Here is a 9,964-nt window from a genome sequence, read left to right on the forward strand (position 1 = left end):
TAGCCACTCTGAACCTCTGGAAAATTACTTCTAATATCTTTTTAGCTATCATGGTAGCTTTTTCCTGCTTGGTGGGGAAAGCCTCAACCCATCCAGAGAAAGTATCTACAAATACTAGAAGGTATTTGTAACCACATTTTCCTGCCTCCTACTTTGTAAAACTGATCTACCAATAAACTCCAGGTTGTTCTCCCCTAGGTCTTTTGCCCTGTTTACTCTTGGCTTCATAAGCATTCACTTTCTGGTATACCTTACACTGTTCTACTATCTCTCTGGTCCAGAACCCGAGGTATATATATTTTAAGTGAAGCAACCTTTTAGTCCAGTTCTATTTCATATTTCCTATCAGGTGCTTCTTGTAGGCCCATAACCAGGATAGGCTCCTGCAGAGCCAACTTTTGAGCCACTTGATCTGTCTAGTTATTGTCCCAGGTCACTGAGTCTCTCTTCTTCTGATGTCCTGGACAGTGAATCATACTCAAAGTTGCCAGCTTCATTAGGGCATCCAAGAGGTCCAAGATTTCCTGTTTGTTTCTTCTGATGTGAGCAGTCCTTGCTCTCAGCATATAGCCCTGTGGATATGGGCAATGGCAAAGGCATACCTGCTATCTGCGTGGATGTTAATTTTCTTGCTGGCTCCAAGTTCCAAGACTTTGGTGATGGCAATTAGCTCCACTTTCTGTGTCAATGTGCCAGGGGGTAGAGGTGCTGGGGAGTAGAGGTTCTGCTCAGATGACATTTGTGCCACCCACTACACCACCTGCTTGTCTCTGACCCTCATGGAGAAAACCAGATAGCCTTGGCTTTCAGTAGGGGTCAGTCTGAGAGTTCTCTCCTTTTGGGCCAGCAGGAAGTATATCTGGGTCCCCATTTTGGAGAGTATGTCTCACCCCAACAGAGTGTAGGGACAGTCTAGGGTGACCCTAAATGAATGGGATACCTGGCCCATTCCTAGGTCCACTGTTCTTCAGGTAGTCCATGAATACATTTTGGTGCCAGTGGCTTCTTGGACCCAAGATCTTTTCTTGGAAATAGGGCCATCGGTTCGGAGGACCAAGTGTTGAGCCCCTGTGTCCACCAAGAATTGAGTGAGTTTCCCCTACACTCTCAGAGTTATCCTGGGTTCGAGGAGGAGGTCCAAACCTTGTTTCGCCTAATCAGTGTCTTCACTCAGGGCTAAAACCTTTGCCTTTTGGGGGCTCTTTTCCCAAGGAACTTCCTGTTCTGGGGCTTCCATTTGTTAGGGCACTCTTGGGCCAGTGGCCTCTCTCCTTGCAGTATTCACACTGGTCATTTTTAAGGGGTTTTTCTTTCTCTCTTTGGTTGGAGTCTCTCTTTTCTGCTTTCCCTACCTACTGTAATCCAGACTTTCTGTAGATTCCTCCCCTCTTGCTTTTCTTTCTTTCTCTTTCGCTGCTTCTTCTCTTTCTCTATCTCCCTGTAATGGTAGACTTTCTCAGCAACCTACACTAAATCCCTCAGTGGCTTATCCGGTCTTTCTAGCTTCTGAAGCTTTTTTCTGATATCTCTACTAGCCTGGTCTATAAAAGCCATTGTCACAGTAGTTTTATGCTCCTTAATTCTGGGGTCATAGGGTGTATATTGGTGGAATGCCAATATGAGCCCTAGAAAGGCTACAGATGACTCATCTGGTCTCTGTTTAACCTTACATACCTTGGTCAAATTTGTGGGTCATCATGTGGCCCCATTGAGACCTGCCAGTGGAGCCTGGTGGTAGACTTTTAGGAGCCCCTTACCTTTTGCCATATTAAAGTCTCAGCCAGGTCTAGTCAGGGAAATGCTGTTGTCCATGACAGCCTGGTTGGTGCCCCCATGTCTGAGGGAGTATTTTTTCTGGCTTCTTGCATTATAAATAAAACGGTCTCAAAGAGACTAACTGGCCCCTTGGAAAAAGGGGCTGGGGTTGGGTCTTCCAGTTGTACAAGTTGGCCAAAAAGAAGGGCCAATATTACTTAGCCTGATTGCCCTTTTTCAGAGGCCCATGTGCCCTTAGTGGGAGAGACACTGTGTTATCAGGGGAGGTGGCTCTCAGGTCTCCTACTACTCCTCTCTCTGGTAAAGGGGGTGCAATGGCCCCAGTCTCATATGGGCTGAAGTTCCCAGTGCTGGTGGTGGCATGGTGCAAGGGTAGGGAGATTTGGAGAAGGAGGGTCTTGGAGTAACAGGTCCACTGGTGAAGGGTCTTGGAGGATCAAAATTTTCTCAGATTCCTCATCCTGTGCTTTCTTCTTCCTGATGGCCAGAATCTGTCAGGTGGGTCTTGGGAAAGAAAGGCTTTTATCTATGAACGGAGAAGGGAGTCTTCCACTAGATTCTTCTAGGTAACTATATAGGGGTTTTTGGTCTGGGTTCCCAAAGGATCTTGGCCTAAAGACTCTCTCCTCTACTGCTTTGATCACCTGCAAGTCAAAGGTCCCTACGAGTGGATCATGCAGAGAAGCAGAGAGTAACTAACTTGTCTTTCAGTCAGTCCAATGTCCATAAAATGTCATCAGTCTAAGTCTAAGAACACAGAATGATATACCAACAAACACAGAGAAAAACAACACACAGATGGCTTGGCCCTGCCACAGGTGGGCATCCAGGTCCAAGAACACAGAGAAAGACAATCAACACACAGTTTACTCGGCTGGCCCCAGCCGAAACAAACCAGATGCCTCTGCCCATACGGCAGGATCCAGATAAACCAGGTTAAAGTAAGACTAGGCTCCTGCCAATATTGTCTTGATGTTTCCAGAAGGAATAGAGCCTTCCCTACTCCCTTTGGGGGGTTGGGGGTTGCTGAAGCATCCTTCAGTCCCCCTGTAGTTGCAATGTTAAGGTACATCTGCCCACTGCATTTGACTGCACTGCACCAGACACTGTAGGCTCTCTGAGCTTCCTGATGCTTGCAAGCAAAAGTTCAAACAGGCTTAAAGACCCAGACTTTGACAAACAGCAAGACAAACAAGAACTGTGGTAAAAACTTGAGACCTCCAATTCACCATGCCAGTGTGTTCCCACAAGGAGTCGTATTCCAGGCCAATGCACCAAATGTAAGACTCTGGTGACACAGAGCCAGGAATCGATGAAAAAAGCAAGAAGAATTTATTGTTCCAACATGTTGGGGTTGCCTGCACATGGAGAGAGAGAACGGCCATGTGCAGTCTGTCCAGCAATCCTTTATATAGTTCTCCAAGCAGCAGCACAATATGATCGGTAGAACAGTGTGACTTGTAAACTGATTGGTCTATAGGTAATAAGGTGGGTGGCCAACAGTCTCAAAATGTGTCTATGAGCTCCAGTGGTTGGTCCTTCCTCCCTGTGGTCTGAGGAATGTAATTAGTTCCTCAGGAGGGGAGGGGTACCTATGTTCTTTATGACCTTTCCCTTCCAGAAGGGGAGGGGTCCAGTGGAATTTTCCAAAGTTCCTGAGCTGACCTCTGCAGTATGAGCAGGAAGGGCCACTACCTCTGTGTCTAGAAACTATGGCATAGCCAGCTCTTCTGGCCCCTTCATGTAGAAAGGAGCTGCCATCTGTATATCGGTATAGATGGCCTGAGGCAATGTGCCCACCTGTATGTGTGAGGGATGAGGTAGTATTTCCCTTAAAGTTTCAGTGAAGGAGTGAGATAGGGAGTGGTCATAATTTGGTGGAGAAAGAAGATTAGAAGGCATGATTGGAAGGTGAGTGTGGGGTCTTCTATTAGTGCTACTTGAAGAGAAAGAACCCTGGAGGGAGGTAGAGTCTTTAAGCCTTTGTGAGTTAGGAGCTGTGGTAGGTTATGAGAAGAGAAGGCAGTTATAGGCGATCCAAAGATTAGTTTTTTGGACTCTTGAGTAAGGAGTTCAATGGCTGCTAAGGTGTGGATGCAAAGTGCTCATCCCTGGATGGTTAGATCTATTTTTTTTTGACAAGTATGCTCTGGGTATGAAAGAAGGTCCCAGTTGATGACCAAAGACTCCAAGGGCAAATCCCTCTTTTCTAGTTACATAGTGGGGCATGGGGGAGGTAGAGGCAGGCGAGAGAGATGTAAGGCTGGGGCCTTAAGGAGAGCCTGTTGGAGCCTTTGAAAGGGCTTTGTAACAGGTTTGAGAAGAGGTTCATGGGTGGGGCCTAATGCTGCTTCATACAAGCAGCAGAAAAGGATGGAACCCAGGAACATAAAAAACTAGTGATTCCTAGGAATGATAAAATCTTTTCCTTTGTAGAAGGAACAGTTAGAGACTGAGTCAGATTATTTCTATCTAAGGTAAAATAGCCTTGTGGGTTGGAGTAATTGTTAGTCCCAAATAGGTGACAAATAGGAGTGGACAGTTAGACTTTAGAAGGTGAGACCCTGTAGCCTTGACTGAAAAGGAAATTTAGAAGAACAGAGGTGTCAGCTTGGCTAATTTCTAAAGAGGGGCTACAGGGAAGGACATCATCTTACATTTACATCTATAATCTTAGATTTAGGGAGAGATAGAGACAGTAAGTCAGGAAGCCATGGCCTGGCCAAATAGGTGTGGGCAATCCCGGAATCCCTGAGGTAGAACAGTCCAGGTAAGTTGGGTAGAAAAGTGGGTGTCTGGATCTGTCCAGGTAAAGACAAATATGTTCTGTGCCTGGGCATCTAGAGGGAGAGAGAAAAATGCATCTTTGAGATTTTGGACTGAGAAATGGGAAGTCCCTGAGGGGATAGTGGAAAGAAGTATGTAAAGGCTAGCCACAACAAGATGAAGGGGAACCACTGCAGAATTAATGTGCCTGAGGTCTTGAACCAGGCGATAAGTACCATTAGGTTTCTTAACTGCTTGTATAGGTGTGTTAAGGGGGAAGAGGTAGGGTGAAGGAGTTTTTTTTTTTTTTCCCCTCAAGATATCAGAAATGATAGGCTTAAGTTTCCTCAGGCTCTGGAGTGGGAGAGGGTATTGAGTTTTGTTTATGTACACTGCCTCAGATCTGATTGGATATGTTCTATCTATTTGATGAATTTCATCTGCATGTGTTCTTGCTTGCTCCCAAACTCTCCAGAGTTCTTCAGTTATTAGTAAGGATCATAGGTACATTGTGGAAAGTCAAGCTATAAGACTGAGTAATGTACTGAAACTCTTAGAGATAAAAGCAGAGGAGTTAGAGGTATAGGAGCCCAGTCTGCTTTCTATTTGAGAAAGTTTACTTTCTCAAGTGAACATGTTCTTTTCTCAAGAAAACAAGGCCATCTACCCTAGCAACTTCCCTTAAAGGAAGCACCAATGCTGGGTCAGGTGTTTGTTTGAGGCCTCATTCGAAGACATCATAGCACCCACTGGGGAGTTATTGGATTATTCATACTGGCATCCCAAGAATAATTTAATAACCAAAATATGAGCCAGGCTAGAGGCCTATGTTGTCACTAAGACCCCCTAAAGGATATACACAGTAAGTCCTGGATTTACCAGAAAGCATCTTACCCTAAGCCTAGGGGTTTCTTAGTTGCAAGAGCCCGGAGTGGTATGAGAGGTGCTTTCAAGGGGTATGGTCATCCAAGGGTCAATGTCCTATCTCATAGGTCAGCTGGGAGCCTGGTCCATGTGGCCCAAATCAGTCACAGTCCTCACTGCCTATGCCAGTCACCACCCTGACCAGCACAGCAGCAGTTGCTGGCAGGAACCACTGTGTCCCTGGTTTCAGCACCAATGATATGTTGTAATGGTGGCTCATGGCCAGACAGAACATACCAGGCCAAAGCAGTTCCATGTGGCAGAGTTTTATTGGAGGCAAAAAGAGGAAAGAAAGACAAAGGAAAAAAGAGTCCATGGTGGGAAAGGTCTGTGTTTTATTTATGTGGTGATGTAATCTGTTCCCAGGTAAGTGTGAGAAGTGGACTGGGAAGGTATGTGGTTGCCTTGGCAACAGGTGTCACTTATGTGTGACATTCCTGAGCTCGGGAGCTAACTGCAAAACTGCTTCTTGATACCATCAATTGCTCTGTAGTAGAGCTTGAGGTCAGGGATGGTGATCCAACAGAAGATCTTTTATTGTTGTGGATGATTTTTGTTATCCTGGGCTTTTTGTTATTCCAAGTGAATTTGCAAATTGCTCTAACTCTGTGAAGAATTAGGTCGGAATTTTGATGGGGATTGCATTGAATCTGTAGATTGCTTTTGGCAAGATGGCCATTTTTACTATATTAACCATGTGAATCCATGAAACATGGGAGATCTTTCCATTTTCTGAGATCTTCTATTTCTTTCTTCAAAGATTTGAAGTTCTTGTCATACAGATCTTTTACTTGCTTGGTTAGAGTCACAAGAAGGTATTTTATATTATTTGTGAATATTGCAAAGGGCGTCATTTCCCTAATTTCATTCTCAGCCTGTTTATCCTTTGAGTATAGGAAGACTACTAATTTGTTTGAGTTAATTTTATATCTAGCCCCTTTACTGAACTTGTTTATCAGATGAAGGAATTCTCTGGTGGAATTTTTGGGATCACATAAGTATACTATCATATCATCTGCAAATAGTAATATTTTAATTTCTTCCTTTCCAATTTGTATCCCTTTGGCCTCCTTTCTAATTGTTGTCTAATTGCTCTGGCTAGGACTTCAAGTACAATATTGAATAGGTAGAAAGAGAGAGTGGACAGCCTTGTCTAGTCCCTGATTTTAGTGGGATTGCTCCACATTTCTCTCCATTTAGCTTGATGTTGGTTACTGCTTTGTTTTGTTTTTGTTTTTGTTTTTGTTTTTTTTTGTATACTGCTTTTACTATGTTTAGGTATGGACCTTGAATTCCTGATTTTTCCAAGACTTTTACCACGAAGGAATGTTGAATTTTGTCAAATACTTTCTCAGCATCTAATGAGATGATCATGTGGGTTTTTTTCTTTGAATTTTTTTAACGATTTATTTTATTTATATGAATATGCTGTGTCTTTAGACACACCAGAAGAAGGAATCAGATCCCATTACAGATGGATGTGGAACACTATGTGGTTGCTGGGAATTGAACTCAGGACCTCTGGAAGACCAGTCAGTGCTTTTAACTACTGAGCCATCTCTCTAGCTTTATTTTTTTAAATGATTTTATTTTTGTGCATTGATGTCTTGCTTATGTGTGTAGTGGATCCCCTGGAACTGGAGTTACATACAGTTGTGAGCTGTCTGGGGATTGAGTGAGTGTTGGAGAATGACCTGAGTCCTCCAGAAGAGCAGCCAGTGCTCTTAACAGCTCTCTCCAGTTTCTTTTTGGAGGCACTTAGAGCTATTAGTTTTCCTTTTAGCACTGCTTTCATTGTGTCCAATAAGTTTTGATATGATGTGCCTTCATTTTCATTAAATTCTAAAAACTCTTTAAATTATTTCTTTATTTCTTTTTGACCAAGTTATCATTGAGTAGAACATTGTATTGTTTTTGTTGTTATTGAAGATCAGGCTTAGTCCATGGTGATCTGATAGGGTACATGGTATTATTTCAATCTTCTTGTAAAGATCCTTCTTCTGTTGAGGCCTGATTTGTGACTGATTATATGGTCAATTTTGGAGGATGTACCATGAGGTGCTGAAGAAGAAGGCATATTCTTTTGTTTTAGGATAAAATGTTCTATAGATATTTGTCAAATCCATTTGGTTCATAACTTCTGTTAGTTTCACTGTGTCTCTGTTTACTTTCTGTTTCTATGATCTGTCCATTGCTGAGAGTGGGGTGTTGAAGTCTCCCACTATTATTGTGTGAGGTACAATGTGTGCTTTGTGATTTAGTAAAGTTTCTTTTATAAATGTGGGTGCCTGGCATTTGGAGCATAGATGTTCAGAATTGAGAGTTCATATTGGTAATTTTTTTTCCTTTGACAAGTGTGAAGAGTCCTCCTTCCTTATCTCTTTTGATAACTTTTGGTTGCAAGTCAATTTTATTCTATATTAGAATGGCTACTCCAGCTTGTTTCTTGGGAACATTTGCTTGGAAAATTGTTTTCTAGCCTTTTAGTCTGAGGTAGTGTCTGTCTTTGTCACTGAGGTGCATTTCCTGTATGCAGCAAAATGCTGGGTCTTTCTTATGCATCAAGTCCATTAGTTTATGTCTTTTTATTGGGGGAATTGAGTCCATTGCTGTTAAGAGATATTAAGGAAAATGGAGTGTTGCTTCCTGTTATTTTTGTCATTGGAGTTGGAATTCTGTTAATTTGGCTATCTTCTTATAATTTTGTTGAAAGATTCCTTTCTTGTCTTTTCTAGGGTTAGGGTCCCTCCTTGTATTGGAGTTTTTCATCTATTATCCTTTGTAGGGCTGGATTTTTGAAAGATATTATGTAAATTTGTTTTTGCCATGGAATATCTTGGTTTCTCCATCTATGGTAATTGAGAGTTTTGCTGGGTATAGTTGCCTAGGCTGGCATTTGTGTTCTCTTAGGGTCTGTATAACATCTTCCCAGGATCTTCTGGCTTTTATAGTCTCTGGCAAGAAGTCTGGTGTAATTCTGATGAGTCTGCCTTTATATGTTACTTGACCTTTTTCCCTTACTGCTTTTAATATTTTTCTTTATTTTGTGCATTTAGTGTTTTGATTATTATGTGATGGGAGGAATTTCTTTTCTGGTCCAATCTATTTGGAGTTCTGTAGGCTTCTTGTATATTCCTGGACATCTCTTTAGTTCAGGGAAGTTTTCTTCTCTAATTTTGTTGAAGATATTTCCTGGCCCTTTAAGTTGGGAAACTTCACTCTCTTCTACATCTATTATCCTTAGGTTTGGTCTTCTCATTGTGTCCTGGATTTCCTGGATGTATTGGGTTAGGAGCTTTTTGCATTTTGCATTTTCTTTGACTGTTGTGTTAATGTTTTCTATGGTATCTTCTGCACCTGAGATTCTTTCTTCTATCTCTTGTATTCTGTAGGTGATGCTTGCATCTATGACTCCTGATCTTGTTTCTAAGTTTTCTATGTCCAGGGTAGTCTCCCTTTGTGACTTCTTTATTGTTTCTACTTCCATTTTTAGATCCTGGATGTTTTATTTCAATTCCTTCATCTGTCTGGTTGTGTTTTGTTGTAATTCTTTACATGATTTTTGTGTTTCCTTTTTAAGGGCTTCTAGCTGTTTACCTGTGTTCTCCTGTAATTCTTTAAGGGAGTTATTTATGTCCTTCTTAAATTCCTCTTTCATCATCATGAGAAGTAATTTTAAGTCTGATTCTTGCTTTCTGGTGTGATGGTGTATTCAGGACTTGCTATGGTGGGAAAGCTGGGTTCTTATGATGCCAAGTAACCATGTTTTCTGTTGCTTATGTTCTTGTGCTCGCCTCCTGCCATCTGGTTATCTCTAGTGTGATCTGCACTCACTGTCTCTGACTGGAATCCTCACTATATTTGACTGGAGCCTGTCCCTTCTTTTATCTTGGTTATGTCAGAACCACTCACAGTCCAGCCATCTTTGTCTTCCTGTGTTCCTGAGATCCTGGGTGTAAGAACTCCTGAGAGTTGAGCTTCCTCTGGGTATTGTGGGATTTGGTGATGAGGTAGGGCCCAAGGTCTGCTCAGGGCACTGTCTGAGACTGGAAGGAACCCATGCCACTGTCTGGGCAGGGGTTCCTGCTTACCTGGATCCCCAGGGACCCCAGTTACTCCAGGTGTTGGGGCTGATGTTATGGCCTCCTCTCCTATGATTCTGGGTGTGTTAGAGCTCCTGAGAGTCCAGCTTCCTCTGTATGTTGTGGGATTGGGTTCAGAGCTAGTACCCAAAGCCTTCTCAGGGCACTGGCTCAGACAGAAAGGCGCCATTCAATATTTTTAATATTCTTATATTATGAAATATTTCATAAGTATGACAAGTGTACATTTAGATATACTAGGTTTTAAACACATTCTGTTTTATTATATTTATTTAATTTTTTGAATAAAAAGGAAATGATAACATGAAAGTTAAGAAAGGGAACTGCCAGGAAGGAGGAGAGAGCAGGGAATTAGGAGGGAGGTGAAAGGAGGAAGAGGGAAAAAGAGGGAGGAG

General features: G+C 42.4%; 1 protein-coding gene across 6 annotated transcripts in view; it reads left to right on the forward strand.

Moving 5' to 3' along the window:
- Nek10 (NIMA related kinase 10) overlaps window positions 1-9,964 on the forward strand; it is a 228,364-nt gene that overhangs the window by 93,953 nt on the left and 124,447 nt on the right. The window contains exon 1 of one of the 6 annotated variants that reach the window (XM_031361791.1): window positions 3,473-3,687. The exons of the other annotated variants lie outside the window; for them this stretch is intronic. Within the exon in view, the coding sequence (XP_031217651.1) occupies window positions 3,677-3,687 (11 nt within the window). The 5' untranslated portion in view covers window positions 3,473-3,676. Of the gene's footprint in view, window positions 1-3,472; window positions 3,688-9,964 lie in introns of those variants that run through there. 6 annotated transcript variants of the gene reach the window in all.

This window comes from Mastomys coucha, unplaced genomic scaffold (genome assembly GCF_008632895.1).
Source record: "Mastomys coucha isolate ucsf_1 unplaced genomic scaffold, UCSF_Mcou_1 pScaffold9, whole genome shotgun sequence".
Taxonomy (NCBI): domain Eukaryota; kingdom Metazoa; phylum Chordata; class Mammalia; order Rodentia; family Muridae; genus Mastomys; species Mastomys coucha.